Genomic DNA, 19211 nt, shown 5'->3' on the forward strand with positions numbered 1-19211 from the left:
GTGCAAAAACCTAACCTAAGCTGGGAAGCTGTTGATAAATACACATTTGTAGCTGGTGTGTCTGAACATATATGTGTTGTTGGTCAATAGTAAATAATGAGTGTCTTGTAGTCCATGAGAAGTGATGTGGTGAATGCTCCTCAGATCGACTTTTGTTCAAATCAACTGACCAACCAGAGAAAAGCTTGTTTGGTGAATTGATGTGAATGTGTGCATGTTTGTCTTTCTGTGTTAGCTTTGATATGCATCCTAACCTTTCTTGATAGCATTTTCTTTTGAGATATGCGCAAATGGTAAATTTAACCAGATAATTATGTTTTCTCAAGGAAGGAAAATCTTACCCTTGTGTCCCTCACTTATTATGATATCCACCTATTTGTGACCCTAACATTAATTAAGCATAGAGAAGATGGTCAAATTGAGCAAAAAAATTGAAATAATACTAACCCAACTAATGTAAATACTGAAATCTTGAATGGAGGATTTAATAGTGTGTTTGTTGATGGTGGTTAAAGATGCTCCAGTGTGAAACTCATGAGATAAATACTGAAATGTTGGATGTCTTAATATGTTTAACACTAAAATATTAAAAGAGGATTAAATGGAATGATTATATGCCGCGTGACACCAGCAGGAGTATGGATAAAAAAAAATTGCCTCATAGATAAGAAAATGGTACGAAACTCATTTTTTTACTAAGTATTTGTGCATACTACGGTCTTAACAAAATTGAGAAAATCAAAAAAATATGGTCTGTTGTTCTCAACTCATGGGATACATCTACTTCAAAATGCACATCTATGAGTGAGCTGTTGTTTGTGTGTACAGCCTTTAACAATCACATCCACTGATTTTGTTTGTTTTTCAATTTTGATTTGTCTCCATTACATTTACATCCGATGTTAAAAATCTATTAGATTCTACAGAAAATTGAACATCAGTTTTTATCATGGCGTTACTCCTTTTTAAAAAAGCAAAATAAATATAACAGCTCCCTGTGAGTTAACCTTAATATATACTGGCCATGTTACAGCAAATCATTTGAATGTGTTGATTTATCATCATGCACAAAGGCATTTATTCAGTGTAAATGATAATTACACTGCAATAACGTTTTGCAGTTGTGCCACTACAAGTGTCAAAATAGCACTTGGAAGACGGCAGTATGGAGTATGGAGACTAATGTGTTGGTGATGACACTGCAGAGCTTTGGGAGCCTGCACATATGCCTCTCATTAGCCTCTTTTCACACCAGACACGTTATGGGGCCACTGGGTGAACGGCTGGTCTCAGGTTTTTAGGCAGCCCCTCTGTGCTGGTGATGCATATTATTCAAGACGCCCACACATACTTGCAATCTTCTTCTGTTTTTATTGAGTAATTCAAACAACTCATGTCTGCCTCATAAGAGGACAAATGGCCTTTTAAAATGCTTCAGAAGGGAATACAGCATCGAGCCATATCTGATGCGCACACGTAATACTGGCATTGACATCTCATATACAGTTTGAGTGGTGAATGTTGGTATCCTAAAATGTGAGAAAAACTCCACATTACTATCCATTTGTGAGTGAAAACAAACTCAATCTGTGGCAAATCTTTGGGGGTGTAGCCTTTAAATTAAACCCGAGTCTTCAGCATTTCTATAATACTTGCTATCATGATGTGTGATGTGGGGGGGGAGGTTGTTCAAGACCACTGCATCTTAACTCCTGACATCCAACAGACGTCTGAGCCACAACCCGAAAACATTCTTATGAAAAAATAAATAACACAGAAAGAGACAAACGCAGAAGAAAACGCACCCCCAGTATGCCAGACCACTGTATGTTAAGGTAGCATGCTTACACCATTAAGTGGAATGCTGTCATTCATTAAAAAGAGAGTGGGTTGTACCGATAGGAGTGCTTTGATATTTCATCGGGTGCAGTTTGATGCAAATATATAGACGGAGAGAATAAGGAAATCATCAAAGAATCAATAACAAAACTGCATTCGCATAAATCGATCAGCAAACTTCCAGACTGGCGATGTTCGTGTCTCCACTACACACACACACACACACACACGCGCGCACACACACACGCACACACACACGCACACACACACGGATGGATGGTGTCTTCAGCATGGCTCCATGGTTGTGATATGATGTGAGTCAGTGTTCGTCTGGATATTGGGCCCCCGTCAGGTAGCCGTTGGTCCCGTGATTTTTGTTGGTCCCGTTGGTGGTGCTGCTGTGATGTTTCTGATTGGGCGACGGGCTGTCGTCCTCATCAGAGCTGGACTCGATGTCGCTGCGATCATCTTTTGACACCTGCAGAAATTGGAGGCATCGTTCGGGGAGATTAAATTCTCCTCATTAAAATTTTTATCTGTGCCATTATCTATGGCAGCCATGCTTGGCAGCGTTACAAACAGGCCTTTGCACTTCAAAGAGGCCGTGTTGTGCCAATCAATAAGCAGCGAATTCTCCGTGGGAGCCTGGAATCTAGTTCCAATTCGAAAATATGAAGAAAATAAATCCCCACATGATCATGAATGGTTTTTTTTTCTGATTGATTACTTGTTTAGCCAGGAAACCAATTTCTCAGAGCCTGAGCTTATTTTATCCATCTCACCCCACTAAAAACACACACCAATGTTTCATTTACAGTGAAAGAAAACCCAGGATAGCAGCTGAAGTTAAAATTTAAACTAGTTTGCTTTTTGGCCTTGAAGTGACCCATTGTTTTGTTTCTGATCAACTAAACAGATTTTTATTATTTAACATTTCAAATATAGATCACCAAAATATAATTCAGGAGAAGTCACGATTGTTAAGAAAAATATTTAAAACATAACCCTACAAAATAATTGCGAGCAGGCACATGACCTTTGCGGCTGAGGTTGATGGAATTCAGTTTTTGAACCTGAGAAGCTATGTTGAAGTGTATTACACAAAAACAAAATGTAATAATATGTATAAATCTACAATGCAACAGCTGAAATGTTTTCAGAGGGTTGTGAAAACTATTGGTTGACCTGAAATGTTGATATAACATGAAACATTTGTTCAGTGATCTGCAACCTTTTGCATGAAAAGCTCCTTTCAACCTGTGGTTTGGTGGTGGAGTGGGATGTACCCAATCCCATTAATCAATCCATGTGCCACAAAAATGTCACCTTGTCCTCCAATGGTCTCTCCTGCATGGCAGCCATTTCCACTGGTGTGTGTGTGTGTGTGTGTGTGTGTGTGTGTGTGTGTGTGTGTGTGTGTGTGTGTGTGTGTGTGTGTGTGTGTGTGTGTGTGTGTGTGTGTGTGTGTGTGTGTGTGTGTGTGTGTGTGTGTGTGTGTGAGAGAATGTGACTCACAGTGGAAAGCACTTTGACACTGCTCAAAGTGATGAAAACACACTCTATACCGAGTCCATTTCCATTTCTCTTCATGTATCAAAACTGAAGCTTGTGTGATCACATTTTTATCACAGATCTTTGCTGAATGAAAGGAAACACCAGAATATAGCAGGCATTTACTAAGCAGCTATTAAAAAAATCTAAAATAAATAAACCAAACTTGATGTACAGCCTTGAAAAGATGACCAATGTATTTATTATTATCTGTGGGTTTGTGAAAACTACTCAAAGCTACTAAAAAGTCGAAGCACCGCAGGTTGCAGACTCCTGAGCGGAGTGGGGTTTTAGGAAGCACACTATGGACGAGGCTAGATAAATGAACTCCTTGAAACCACTTAAATATCATTGCTGAAAATGCATTAAATGGCCTCATTGATGATACTAAATGGAAATGAATGGCAAGGCTGATGGAGCTGTAAACCTTCAACCTTCGCAAGCTACTTACATGCAATGGATTCCACTTCCCCACCTTGATGGTTGGAGCGTAGCACAAAATATAGGAGGAGAAAAGTCAAAATCAGAAAATTGAAAACACCACACAGAGTTTATAGATGCACAAGCAGCAACCTATTGTGCAACAACAGGCAGAGGGACCTGAGAGAAGAGCTGAATATTGTGACTCACTTTCCCTTTGGAGATGGCTCTGCATGCGGTCTTCACTATGAGGTAGGACCAGAAGGAGTGGAGAAGCTGCAGCAGGATCAGAAGCAGGTTGAAAACCCACCAGGACGGGTAGGGTCCCACGATCTCCCAACTTTCAAACAACGTGGTATTTAAAATCCTTCCGTAGAAACAAAAGGGAGAGGAGGTGATTAACTTGATGTATTTCATTAGGGATTTAAAACACATTTTTCTAAGAGCTTCTATGTCGTAATGATTGAGGGGAAGAAACCAAAAAGCGAGGCTGTCTTTTTGCTTTTCATGACACACAAATAGACGTGTGTATCTGAAACAGTGATTTGTAGTAATAAAATGTACTTAACATTGCAAATGGAGATAAAAAAAAGCACCCGATTCCAACTGACACATAAAGACAATTTCAAGGATCTGTGGTAAATTTATCTCTGCACCGATTCTTGCAAATGGCTGTCTGTGAATCATCCTCCAGATACCGAAGCCATGGCAACAGCTTTACAGTAATAACAACTTTACTGGTGGTGTGGTGGAGGCTGAGTAAAGTGTAGAGGTGGATCATCATATTGGAAACAAAAGAAGGGAGATGGTTTAAGAAAAAAGCAAAACAAAAAAAAAGCTCTTTAAAAAGAGTTTAGACTGAAGCAAACACCTTTTTAATCCAGAAGCTCAAAATAGCATTTTTGTTCTAATCGAGTCTTTATGATATCTGGAAGTAGAGCCGATAGCTGCAGCTGCCTGATCTGTGGACTAAATGATGTCTCACTTTGGTTGTGAAAGGTGTGATAATGCTGCTGATGACTACACAAAGGCTGCTGAACACGCCTTCAAAAGACTGAACTGATGCAAGCAAATGTCAAAATGTCCCTCTGTAATGAAGTCATATCAATGTGAGATGGAGTGATGAATATCAACAAGGCTGTGATTCGGTCATAGGCAGAAGGCCATTCAGTGTGTGACAGACTGCAGTGTGGCATGGCTTTTATGGAACAGCTACACAAACACCTTTCATTAGTTGACATCAGACACGTTAAAAGAACATGATTTAATTCTTTAATATTTGGTTTAGTCTCCTCGCACACAAGTAAAATGGTCAAACTACAATGTTATAGTTGCAAATGACATTCACATTCTGAGCTTGAAGAGTAATTTATGTCTTCAATGACGACTGAAAAAAAACCCTGAGGCACGAACTGGGAAAGGTTTGACTTCCCAGTGGTAAAAATATGTCTGCCAAACTCGGGAAGTGGGAAATTTCAAGGAGCTTAGCAGCATTTGTGTAACTTGTGTAACTTATTTAGTCCAGCATATGCAGTTTGATAGTGTGACTTGTAAATGTGTGAAGATGATATAATTTATTTATTTAAATGGGCTGACTTTACTTCTTATTGGTATCATGTGTACATTCCCAAATAGCATATGACTGTTTGAAAGAACAAACAATGTCAGCACTTACTGGGAGTCTTATGTCCAATCAAGAGTCTGGTGTCAGAACGATCTGCTGTATAATAAATACTGGGCCATGCAGCTCATAACTGGGGTGGTTACTACTTGGTAAGGTCTCAAAACAAACAAGCAAGACTGCTGCCTCCAGCAGGGCTGCTTTATTCCTGCTGTCAGTCCCGAAAAGAGACAAACAGGCTCATCGCTGCATAAGTCAGACACGGGCAACTGAAGCTTGTAACTACATGCAACCCTCTACTTTGCGTCCTCAAAAAAATGAAAGCTGCTGACATCACCAAACCAGGAGGCGTATGAAATGAAGTTCGGAAGAAACAAAACATATTCACGTCACATTACTGCACAGTTACTGTACAACCACTATTCGTTTTCAAACTGCAACGTAAACGACGTTCATTAATCATGTTGTGATGAAGCTTTATAATCAGAATCATGACAGGGTCATTGAAGAGTGAGGCAGCGTGGCCTGTAGAGACGAGCAAACATATGAAGAATTGCACATGTGGCGAGTTCATTTATTAGCGTCAGACGTCCTTCTGGTGGGAAGCGCCCAGTTTAAGTGGGCTCTTTCTCACTTCCCAAACACTCATGAATGCACCATATCTTCAAGTATCCAAACCTGCCACAGCTCTGTTCTACACACATGTGGATGGCTTACCTTGCAATTGTTAATGAATTCAGATTAAACTAAATGAGAAAATTATAAACACTTGTTTAAATGATTAAAATAGATTCTGTACCTTTTCATTTAAAAATGTCAATCCAGGCCCATTTTTCCCGGCGATACAACAATAACTATAATGAACTGCTTTGCTGAGTTCTTTGGCTTTCTTGGAGAGGTTAAAGCAGTTGTAGCCATAGTAACTATTACTTAGCAACAAAATTCACAGAGATGTGTCTGAACTACAAACCTGCACAAAAAAATAAATAAATAAAAAGCATCGCTGCAGCCTTCATGGCTCTGACTGACATGTACTTTCCGGGATGAACCGCTCAAAAAATCTGCAAAGTAACTAAAAGCACCTGCTGCAGTTTTCTGCCTTCTCTGACTGCTGCGGAGCAGCGTTCTGCATGCAAATGCAACAAGCTGCCACTACTGCAGTGAGGTCAGCCATCACAGAGATGTTAACTACAATACGCAGGAAGATGAAAAGCACTTACCACACTGGGTAAACTCCCAGCCTGGAACTTATGAAGAGGATTGCAAACATTGCAAACAGAAGATTGCACAGTATCTGACACTTAGCATAGTTGGCCATCTTGGCAGCCTGCGTTCCGAGAAAACAAAAGAAAAATAATTATGAAAATACAACACACATATTTCAGTTTCTAACGAGAAAGGATAAACTAGATTGTCATCAAACACACGTTTTGTTTTTCTTCATCTGCACTTTTAACCCAATCACTGCCTCAGTGTAAATCGTCTCTAAAATCTATATGAACACTGTTTGCCTTCAATTTAATCACATCCAGTCTCTAATTTCACGGCCAATCAAATTGCAGTTGGCACTTAAATGATTATTTAAGTGCCAACTTAAATATTTATTTATTTTTTATTTCTGATTAAATGAGCTTCAGGACTGGACGTGGTGTGGTCGTTGGCACTCTCACCTCACAATTGGATTTGGGGCCAGAGCCTTTCTTTTTCCAGTCTGCACGCTCTCCCTAAGCATGCAGGCGTTTTCTCTTTGACATATTCAATATAGATAGCCATGACAACCTGCTAACACGTGTGTCCATCTAAATACACTGCAATGAATTCTCAACGGGACCCTCACCTCTATCAGCACGTCCGCTGCATCGTGGAGACACATGACCAGAGTTCCCACTCGTGCCATGTTGTTCACATAGGAAAATATGATGAGGGAGATTGTTGCCACGTGGTGCAGAAACATGATCAGGAAGTCCTGGGGACACAGTTACCAAGGGAACGTCACAAAACAGTACAGCGACTTCATCAGCGAGTCACTGCATGTGGCACATACTGGGATAGAAAAACTTATACAAACTACAACTGTCGATGCATCATCGGTGCCCAGCAGTCATTAACACAGCGCTGTTTACATGAGGTGCTGTTTACTCGTCTGAATAAACGATACTATTTCTATCGTGAATCACTATGACAGTGGAGGTGCAGGAACAATCTTTTCCTAAATATAACCATTTCAAGAGTTGTTTTCCAAATGTGAAGTGAGCAAAAATCCATGTCCCTCCCCTACAAATCCAACTGTAGCAGCGGCAAAATTCTTAATGTCGATCAATGAGAGTGTACGTATGTGTCCTGATTGGTTTTTGGAGTGCTTTGAATGGAGCTCCAGATGGTTTCAGACAGGGCACATGGTCAAGCATTCCTCTAGCAAGTCTTGAGTGACTGAAATGCCCCAAGATGGCAGCCCAAAGCATCCAGAACCAATCACCAAAATGACGAGTGAATGAGAGGGAGGGCGAAAAGGAAGAGTAATGACGCAAGATGGAGAATGAAAGCGAGGCGAGAGTGTGCAGGGGGAACATACTGGAACTGGCAGGGGATGCAGAGGACCTCCTCAGTGTAGTGCTGTGCATGAAAAAACTGAAAGAAGAAACAAAAACAGACAACATGCCAACAGTCAACAAGGAGATGACAGAGTGAAGGCATACACAGCGTGGCATCACGGCGTCTGCTGTGGGTGCAGTGAGTGGAGTGTGTTGTGGAGAGAGCACAGCTGGGGATGGACTGGAGACAGGAGTGTGATCATGGCCGGAGAGCATGCAAAATTGGTATGTCATGAATCAAAAGTGGAGCCACTTTCTTTAAAAACAAACAGGAAGATGAAGTTGGGATGAAGAGAACAGATTTGTATGAACTAAAACTGAATTTCAGTTCCTACAAACATCGACCGAGTCAGACTGTTAGAATCATGCCAACATGCAGCGACTGTGTGGAGTGTTGACTGGTATGGTCTTTTATTCTGAGTACAATGTTAACGGGACCTGCTCGATACAATTAACTGGTTAACACATAAAACAATGAAGGCAGATGACGTGTGATAAATCCCCTTTGATTGTGTTTGTCACTGTCGATTCACATCGAGGAGTTCCAAACAGACTTTTCTATACGGGGTTTTCATGTTGCCACTGAGCCTGTGTGTGGAGTGTTCCAGGCACCGTGGCTCCCTCCTTCAATCCTAAAACATTCTGAATGATCTGTGACATGAATGTGTGTTTGTGGGTAATTTTCTGGTTGTTTTGCCCTGTGACAGACTTGTCCTGGGCCTGGAGTTTCACCATGTGTCATCTAGAACAGGCTGCATCTCCCTGCAACGCTGCTCAGGAAGACGAGAGTACGAACGATTAATGGATGTTAGGCGTGTTGATCAATTCTTCACCATTAAGCTTGAATGAAATTAGGCCTTTTATCAACCCCCAATAGCTTTTTTTTTTTTTTGTTTGACATCAGCCATGATGGCTTGTTATTGCAGGACTTCACAGGTGTGTAATCCAACCATAAAGCAACTGCTGCTCCCCTTTATGTGGGCTGGCGTTGTGCTTGTTGGCTCTATGTCCACTGCTAATAAAATTTGTTTCATCGACGCTATCCCAACTGTGACAAGTCAAAGTGTTCGATGCGAAATGGCTCCTTTATCCTACTGCTGTTCCCACACAGATAAAAGTCTGTCTGACACGACTGTTTATTAGGACTTCACAAACGCATGTTCTGCGACATGTCAATAGGTTACATCATTTGACGCTCAGCCTTTGAATTAAACAAAAATTGTGAGTCTAAGTCAATCGTTTCTAGTTTCCAAATCTTCTGTTATGTCACGTCCAATCAACAACGCTTTATGACGGATATTACAATCAAACAAACCAAACATTCGAGACCTTTGACCTGGTTATAAAAGAAACAGTGACAATGACAGTGATGCATGTGCTGCCATAACAATAGTTATAATGTGGCATTATTTCATCGCAGTACAGCTTCAACATGAATAAATTAATTATTCATGTAAAAGGCAACCTGTGTTGTATGTTTTGGTGCCACCCGCAGTTATTCTTACCTTCCTCCTGATGTCTGTAAACTGAGAAAAGAGTAACGACAGGTAGAATGACAGCTCCAGTACGTAGTAATAATGGATGTCCACTGTCAGTGGCTGCGTAAATACACAAAGCAGAAGAGTTAAGATAAATATTTGACATGGGATACACTTGGAAATGATTTATCATGAGTATTAGGGATGGTTAAGCTCTGCTGTTTTAGAAGCACCGAGTAAACCTTTACCTGATAAGGGTAGTTGTACCAGCACTCTTTAGTGTTCCATAACCACGGAGTCTGAAGGGAAGAAAATCACTGCTTTAGTTGACACTTTTTAACTTAAAATGATCAGCAATTAACTACAACTGGGACCTAGTTTGCTGGTGAAACTCAGAAGATGCTACATGAAAGTGAATATTCAGCCATAAGCAGCAGCAGGAATACCACACGAACCAGGGACTGTCATCCGTACGTTAAATACTGAGCACTGACGTTAGGATGACAAGAGAAATGGTAACTATGATACTAAAAAAGTGTTAAGCAAACAGTGACCCATCACTGTGACTCAGTTTACGTCTTTTGCACTCTTCTCCAAACCTGCTCTATTAATAAATCCCACCGAGGCCTGAACCTGCAGCAGCGACTGCCAGGGACCAAACTATTTTCACAAAGTGCTTTGTCATGCAACTTGTGTCTCTGAGAGACTTTTCCTACTCTATCTCAACTACGGCTGTGATCGTGGTAATTTATGGATTTCCATGAATATATGTATGAAATATATTAAACCATCTCGGTCCGCATATTTCTGTAATATTTAGTCAACTGGCTCATTTCCATGAATTTATGAACTCTCACAAGTGGGGCTCATTTGTGTCACTCTTCAGTAACCTCGGTGCCTGCTGGGTTTCCGTATTTCTGAAAACGGGGGATGAGTTTCTACTGGGAATGACGGAAAACTGTGATCATTACGATCCCCTGAGCTGCATAACGCAGCAGAGTTTTACAGAGGTATAATCGCATACATCTCAATATACATTACACACTAGAAATGATTCCATACAGAGTATAAGAGCTTCTCCCAAAAGGTATTTAAACGAACACTACCACTGCTGTTAGTGTTTGAAAATATATCAAAACATGAAAAGTGACAGTTTAAAAATGCATTTTCACATTTCATATAATTCTTTCATTTTTCAAATGCAGTACAGCATTAAATGAAACATTTTTCATAAATGTATTATTCTAATATTAATCCAATTTACAATACAGTCCATTGGGTAATAAGATAATCCTAATGGTGATAATGTTATTGATTCGGAGTGTTTTTTGATATTAAGCCGATCACTAAATAGCTGAATGACAAGAAGGCCGCAACAGTACATTAGTAACATGTGAAATTTGACCTTTTATGTCAAGCCATCACAAATTATAATGTCTGGCATATTTATGATGCTTCCATTACAATAGTCTTTCAATACAAATATTCTGTATAGTAAATAGGTCACTTACACTGGATTTCATTCATGGGTAACGAGCCCCGACCCTCATGCAGATCATTTTACCAGCTACAACAGGAGATTAACGCAAACCTACCTTTTTAAGGAATCGCACCCCATAGGTAAATATGTATAGGTAGAAGGTGAATCTCCACCTGAAATAAAATGCAAAACATCATGAATGAAGATTAGACAGCTGAGGGTTTCACTTACTGGTGGATTAAGTCAGCAGGGAATTACAAATTACAAATTACAGCCTTCAGCTGTGCACTCATTAAAAATCTCCCCTTTCCACCCAGCATGCAGTAAGTATTTTTGGGGGATTTTAAAACGTAACACATTGTGTCTGTCACGTCTGAAGTTGGGTGAGGTTATTTCTCTTTCCCAACTCTGCAGTGTCGGGTGAATCACTGAAAATAGGACATCACTGACTTGACGGCAGTGCAGCTCAAAGGGAAAGACTCTCCCAACCCCTTTCGCTCTGTGCTTTATGTAACCCTGCACATCATTTACAGTAACCACAGCTTCACATTGGTCGGACAGAGTGATCATGAGATTGCTCTCTGGGCAAACAGGGAACAAACTGCTTCAGCTGACATGTCTACAGTCACAAACTCGCACAAGCAGTGAGATATGCATGTATACTAGAAGCTGGATAAGGCAGATTTCTACTTTTTTATTTGTTTTGTTCGACAACACAGTGAGAACCTTAACTTTAATAATTATATAAATCTTATATAAATCTTTTAAAATGAAATGATTCACTCTACAGCAAACCAAACAGATGTGCTTCAGGACATAGAATGTAATTTCCTACAATGAAATGGTGACAAAACAACTTTTCGAGCTACTGCGACATTTTCACTTATTTTAAAATTAAAAAAAAGGCTTTGAGGGCTGCGATCTGTTCAGGTTGTACTCTGCCTTCACCCATAGTCACATTGGATGAAATAACATAGAAGATGGAAAGTTGGAGGCGACAGAATATATATAAGCTCCCGACACAACTCCAATGAGTTACCAAACGCCAAAATTCATGTTGCGTCATTTCATCAACCTTCTTGCCATATTTTGGAGACCATTGTTCTGCCTCTTGACGCCACATACGCAAACGATGTAACAAATTAAACCAGAAACTCTATTAACTTTAAACAGAATCCTTAAAAAAATAAACTTTCAACGAGTCTGTATCTGTTTCCAGAGAGCAGCAGGTGATCATTTAGACTAAATAAAACAACTCTTTTAATTGTACTCAATTAGCCTAAGAGCAAAGTCACACGTGGCTCATTTAACATGAAATAACAAAAAAACAAAAAACAAATACCAACTGATGACTATGACAGAAAACTGCATCCCCAGTCACGGGAGACAAGCCTTTGCATACTTTTAACGGTTGTGCAGTGTGGTTCTTCTAAGCTGACCTCGGACAAGACTCGCTTTGACAGCCACGGCCCAGAAACACCAGCATGACATGAAAACTCCAAGCGAAGGTAAATCCACATCAGCCCCTGGTACAAGGCAAATCCTTGTGTCCTCGCTGTTTTTCTAGATATTCAACTATAACTGTTTTCTCGGTACCAGAGAAATGATTAGCATGTTAACATGTTGCTCATGGAAGCTTTTGTGCTTCATCAACAAGACTGTAAAACCAAATTAAATGGATGAGTCTACCTGCCTTGTACACAGTTGAAGACTGTTGCATGGCAACTGCTTCATCAAGCCAACACGAGTCTTTTTCAAGTGCTGCTGAATTGCTGCTATATATGTACAATTACAATGACTCATAACTGCTCCCCTTGAATAGATTATTTTCTGAAGTCGGGCACAGATGGGCTTTTGTCATTACGAGTTACACATTTTCAGACACACACCATAGTGATTGGATGTGGAGGAAACAAAACTGTCATATTTTTTTAATTTAATCATTCAACAGCTGCATTTTATTTGCAACACTTTACCGGCCAATATCATGATTAATTAATCACGTCTGAACAAGAGCAGTCGTTACCAGAATTAGGTTTGTGTTCATGTTCTGATGAATTTGTCCTGTAAACAACTTAGGAACGGGAATTCGAATGTTGCAACAATCTTCGTCTCTTGAGTCTTACGCAAAAATCATTGTTTAATAACGGCTTTATCACGCATCAATAAACCGTTCGTGGCTTGGGCTCAAACTGGGGATTTTAAGATTGGACCGTGATGTGGATATTGTGTATTTTGGCCTGTAATCACTGTGACACTGAGTGCATCTGTTTAGACGCTCCACCGCTCGAGGGGAGAGAGAATTGTTGTTGGGACAACTTTGATTTAAAAAAAAATATCAAAATTTAAAAATCAAAAACACGGTAATGAGGAAGGCTTTATTCTGACTGTGGCTCCTAGCCTTGTGGTAAAATAATCAAAAGCAACCCATGCTGGCTCATCTAATGCAATTTTGTCACTTCTCCAGGTGGGCAGACTGAGCACCAGCTGGTTGCAACTGCTTGCATTCATGTGGCTCAACATAGCAATTATCCATAAAGCTATGGTTTGATCAAAATTCACCTGCGAGGAAGCCTCCGTGCACTTAAATCACCAGAAGCCTCTCAGTTGAATACAAAATATCCTCGCTATTCTATGTGTATTTAATTACTTTGGTATAACTCACAGGGATAATTTCAACAGTTGTCAACAGCCAGTTAATTTAATGCGTGGCCCACAGGTTTGTGAGCAATCTGCAAGAGAAAATGTGTGTGACTGTCGTCTCTGAAAGAGCATGTGTAAAAGCAAGGGTTCCTCTCCCAGCTGTCCTTTAACCACAGACATGCTTCTTGCATGTCAGCTCTCCATCTGCTTCTCGGTAAATGTGCTGGTGAAATGTATGAGCACACACGCTCGAAGGCGGGCCAAACTATAGTGACTACACATCTCCAAAAGAAGCTCAGAATGTAAAGAAAACGTTTAAAGATTTCCCCCCAAAAAATACTTATTTGATTCATTCAGTGAACACTGGTGTGGTGGTGAGCACTCCTGGCTCACACTTCGAAAATCCAAAGTGCAGTTACCTGTTTGCAATCACGTTATTGTACAATAATAACAGCTCCACATTAATAATTAGGTAACAGTTCTTTTGTGACTTAATGCATTTCTAAGATGTTTTCACAACAAAACTAAAGAGATGGTGGCATAAAACTGTACCACCATGCTTTTATTTCTTTAACAAGGTGTGGATTGGAATAATTAGCCTCTGCACATCCTCTTTGTTCTCAGTAAAATCAGAGAGGATAAGGGAAAGTGATATGAGAAGAGTGAGTCTGGTGAAGGCATCGCGGTGCTGCTACCTCAGCCTGTCCTCACTAAGAACTGTAGAGACAAAAGGCTCCAGATAACATCCTCTATTACTTAGTCCGTGAAGTGACTTTTGCATTTTTTACATCTCAGTTTTTCGTAGGAATCAATAAAGCCAGAGAATGTTGCTTGCTAAAAAAACCAAAAATCAACACATTAACTAAATTGAGCTTAAAATTGGGGATCTGGGAATAAGAGGGTCAGAAACAATAGCTGGAAAACAAACTCCATGCAGAGTCTTCATTATATCCAGACCGAATGTGTCTGTTTGTACTCCCTGTTTGCATAATGAAGAGAAAAGACAACAGATCAGCCGCGCTGACATCGCGGAGAAAAGAATCCTATCAGCCCGCGACAGCTGAGCACGAGCACCTAATTAGAGCACAATCGCTGCTGGAAGGACTGCGGCCGGCGCCGTGTGCAGGGGCGCACTGGAGGCAGCTCAGAGGGACAACCTGGCTGAACTACTGCAAAGCCAAATGCTGTCTGCTGCCAATTATGCTGAATGCTTGATTACAGCTTTCGGTGCAGTTGTTGCTTTGACTGACCGGCTACATACATATTCCAGAGGGACTAAACTCCAGCCTCCATCCTTTTGTAGAAAGAAAGCATGTTTGTTATTTCCACTCGGAGGGGGCGATGGAAGTCCGGTGGTCTCTGCAGCCAGCAGTGCTCTCCTGAGTGAACAGCGGCCCCGGGCTGATCAGTGGATGTGAGGCTCCCTCTGTCTCAAACTGCCACATTTGCTCTACTGGCGTCAGACATGACTCCGCTCTGACAGCAACACTCTCTCGCTGGCCTTTAACGTCACACTGCTAAGTAACTACAATCTCCCTGATGGCAAATGCTTTACTGCAGATTAGCCAGTTCTCTATTACAGACCGAGCGCGTTTGTTGCCTGCCACTGGGACACATTTGACTTTTATCCCGCAGCAGCGCCAGCATTTATGTTGCAATCTTTATTAGCCATAAGATGCTGTAATGGTTGTCAAAACCTGAAAGAGGCATTCGCCAGTTGTTAAAGGACCATGGCAACATGTTGAGCTTCTATTACTCCCTCAGAATTTGATTAAACAATCTCCAAAGAAATTAAATAGCTGTTTTATTCCTAATCTATTATTAATTTCAGCCCCACACTATCCTCCTCCATTGCTGACTCAGTTCAGCTAAGTCGTTTTTGTGAAAATGTCCTCTCGGGCAGCCACAGAATTTACCTTCTCTTCCAGACAGCATGAAAAAGGAACTTGCAGTAACATGAAACTTGCCCACGTAAAGCCATCAGTTCTCCCTACTTTTACTGCTGTCACAGGTGTGTGATTGTTTACAGCGCGCTCTATTTAAATCAGGCCTGACTCACACCACATTGAGACAAACAGCGCACAAGTCAACAGTGAACAGGTGCTGGGGTCACAACGACAAATAAGTGTCTGTGTGGGAGAATTGACCCAAACGTGAATGGCGTTTCCAGATTGTGCACTGGCTAGAAGCTAAGACGGGAATGTGTTGTCTCGTTGGCTGGGTTTTCTCTTACATGCTTTCACAGAATCTGGCGAGAGTGCTGGGCTTCTCCTGATTACGACGTTGCCTGAACCAACGCTGGATGGTCCGAACGTCCCAGTCCAGCTGCTTGGACAGGCCTTCCAGCCTCTTCTCATCAGGGTGCTGGCAGGAGAAAACAAACAAACAAACAAACAAACAAACCATTTCTTGAACATAATTTGAATAGCAGAACAAAATTATTTTTCACTTGAAAAATATGTTATCCTCTAAAGAGAAGAAACACATGCACCACCTTGGTAATAGCAGTAAAAACCTTTTCCAGAATGGCGTTGGGTTGTGCTTTTTGTGGCCCATTGGCTTGGATCTTTAGGCCCATGGCACATGGTCTTGCAATAAACCTGTAACAGATAGTTAGACACTTTTAAAACATCATAAAGACCAGAATAGGTTTAAAAAAAAAAAGTTTTATTGTTGAATGAGACACGAGGTGAAGTGAAGCACAGATGTCCACCCATTCATTATCTATGGGTGCTGGACAATATTAACTCACACCTGGACACCCGTTTGTTACCAAGTATTCATTTTCGAGTCTCAACAAGCAGTTTTGTTCAAAGGCACTGAAGTCCAGTGTCCACATTGAGGAAGAACAACATGGTCCACACAGTGGCACAAGCACATTTCTAATCTTACATCTAAAAAAGTTTGATCCCTCGTGGATATGTCAAGTTATCAGTGACCTTTCAAAGTAAACAATATTATACAGAATAAGACCCCTTGCATGTATGTCATTAATTATACACTAGTAGGTCAAACATGGAGGTTCCTGTCTTAGATGATCTTTATTAATTTAACGCACTGAACAGGGCTGAAATGTTTACTGGGGCAACAGAAGGCTTCAGGCCACATGTGTCAAACAGTGTAAAAGTGTAAAAGTAACATTCCAGTGTACTTTGCACCAGGAATCATTGTTATGAATGGCACAGTGTAGAAATTGTATATTTGTTGTACATTTCAACTTCTTTGGTTTTGTAAAAACAACAACAACAACAACAACAACAACAACAACAACAAAGAAACAGCAAAAGAACTAAATGTAAACTTATTTTTACTAAAACAAAAATAAAAAACATGGCCTCAAATGTATAATAGATGTAAGTGTTTGGACTCTTTCCCTCACTCTGTGGTGATGATTGTACAATGGCAGTGAGCGATATGGTGAGGAAACATGCACTTCAACACAACAGGAACAGCTGTGTGCTCAGATAAAACTGTGAGGTGAGCTCAGGCAGCCACAGATATCTTATTCAGAGCTGCGAGGACAGCGACTGTGTGGGCCAGGTACTGGCTGCACCGTGTGCGTCTGTGTGCGCACTGACAGACGCGTCAAACGCAGATGTAACGCTGCAGGCCTGCAGAAAGAGGAGCGATGCACCCCGGTGATTTGCGAGCTAACCGGATGAGATGCCATTGTTTAGGTGGCAGACAGACGAGCAGGCACCGCGGGGTGTGCTGCATCATTCATCGGAGCGCCTCATCGCCATCGCGAACACCCACCGTAGCCACCTGGAGGACGGCGTGTGCGCGCAGACCCACCTTTCGAAAATCAGCCGGATCATAAAGATGCAGAACGCTAAAGGACACGCCAGATAGAGATCCTCGGCTTGCGGGAAGGTTGCTTCATCTGTGTTTTTTAAGTCAGCCCAGGTTACATTGTGAGGGAGCCAGAACCGCTCATTCCAAAACCACGCCAGAATACCGGCCATGTCCCTGCGGCAGAGTCTGCGTCCCGGTCGTATGAGAAGTGGATGACCCGCTGCGTCTCTCGGAGGTCCCTCACAGGCGATCCGGCCGTGCAGACTGGGCTGATGATGAGATATCCGTCCGTCCGTTTCCCCTCAGCTATCCCAGTGTAGGGAAGTAGACTCAATCAGCTCCTCCGCAATGATTGGTGCGCTGAAATGTCATGCAATACGGCCAGTGCGCGTTATAGGAGCCTTACTACTGCATTACCAAGACAGGCCACTATCTGCATCAACCGTTACAAAAAACATCAGACAGTCTACTACACAACAATGAATGACTCTTTGTGTCATTTACTGACTGTTTCACACGTTTGACGCTGTCATTTAGTGTTCAAAGAAATGTTGTACATAATGTTGTGGACAAAATATTTGTGTTATCAGTGACACAACGATTTTCTATTATTCCGATATAATCAAAGTAAAATAGAGAAATGATCAATCATAAAGCGTCGATGTAGAGACAGTGCTTGGTAAATTGTGCCACCTACTGACAGACCTGATGTAGTACTCGGCTTTTGTCGTCCTATAAATAACTTACACGCACACACACACACACACACACACACACACACACACACACACACACACACACACACACACACACACACACACACACACACACACACACACACACACACACGCACACAATTCCGTGTTAATTCAGTTTTTTCAGTGAGAATCTACAATGTAATTCATCGAGAAAAAAAAACATGGAATGAGAAGGTGTGAGGGTGTATCCAAACTTTTGTCTGGATATATATTTCACCCATTTGTTATATTGTTTGACTTGTTTTGGCTGTGCTATACTAATAAAGTTGTTTTGGATGAGTATTTTTGCGCTCACCATGGGGATGTGTTGTTATAACAATAATAATAATAATAATAATAATAATAATAATAATAATAATAATAATATGATTGTTGCCGTTTTGGAGGATTGCAATGTTATTAAGAAATGAAATGTTTAAAACAAGACACGCATACATTAAATGACAAAATCTATTCAGAATTTTAAATATGACAAGAGACTGACAAAATACGTAGTTGTTAAACCGGCTAACCCCCCCCCCCCCCCCCCCCCCCCCCCCACACACACACACACACAAAACAACATAAAAAAAAAAACAGAAACAAAACTAACCTCTTTTAAATATTTTGAACCAAACAAATAAGGAACCAGAATTTGTAAGAATTTTTCTCTGGGGGTTAATAAAGTGTACTCTATTCTAGGGCAGACACATTCATGGTTACATCAAAACCGGCTGTAGTAAGAGTCATATATCTATTAATAGCAATTGTTTGTAAAGTGGATGGACGACAAAAAAAAAAAAGATTATATGGGGGAAAAAGCAAAAACAGACTAAAATCATGTCTATAACTGAGATGTCGTACTGCCCCCTGCTGGACAACAGATGATAACACCATGTGCAGTTTGACTGCATGTGACATATACGTGTCAAACCGAAGAACTAACACAAAGCAGCTACGGCAACCCACAAATACACTTTGTTTTTACATAGTCAAAGTGTTACGTATTAATAAACATATATTTTATGTACAATCTGCCTGTGTGTGTTTACAGTC

At 40.9% G+C, this 19211-nt stretch overlaps 1 protein-coding gene across 1 annotated transcript; it reads right to left on the reverse strand.

Moving 5' to 3' along the window:
• Nucleotides 1–1349: 1349 nt before the first annotated feature.
• On the reverse strand, nt 1350–17891 carry cers6 (ceramide synthase 6). Its single transcript, XM_080478038.1, has 11 exons — nt 17419–17891; nt 16118–16223; nt 15857–15987; nt 11096–11153; nt 9749–9799; nt 9528–9620; nt 7269–7397; nt 6652–6758; nt 4021–4177; nt 3842–3865; nt 1350–2317 (listed from the first exon to the last, which is right to left on the reverse strand). The coding sequence occupies exons 1-11, from the start codon at nt 17586–17588 to the stop codon at nt 2159–2161; spliced, it is 1185 nt and encodes a 394-aa protein (XP_080334164.1). The 5' UTR covers nt 17589–17891; the 3' UTR covers nt 1350–2158.
• Nucleotides 17892–19211: the final 1320 nt, after the last annotated feature.

Source organism: Lipophrys pholis, assembly GCF_963383615.2.
Source record: "Lipophrys pholis genome assembly, chromosome: 13".
NCBI classification, from domain to species: Eukaryota; Metazoa; Chordata; class Actinopteri; order Blenniiformes; family Blenniidae; genus Lipophrys; species Lipophrys pholis.

Excerpts from the sequence above, each read along its gene's own strand:
- cers6 (XM_080478038.1), bottom strand. The coding sequence starts at position 17,588 with ATGGCCGGTATTCTGGCGTGGTTTTGGAATGAGCGGTTCTGGCTCCCT. Across the intron at positions 15,988-16,117 it reads TTTTTACTGCTATTACCAAG|CACCCTGATGAGAAGAGGCT; the intron begins GTGGTGCATGTG and ends TTCTCCTGCCAG. Across the intron at positions 11,154-15,856 it reads GCCAGATTCTGTGAAAGCAT|GTGGAGATTCACCTTCTACC; the intron begins GTAAGAGAAAAC and ends ATTTTATTTCAG.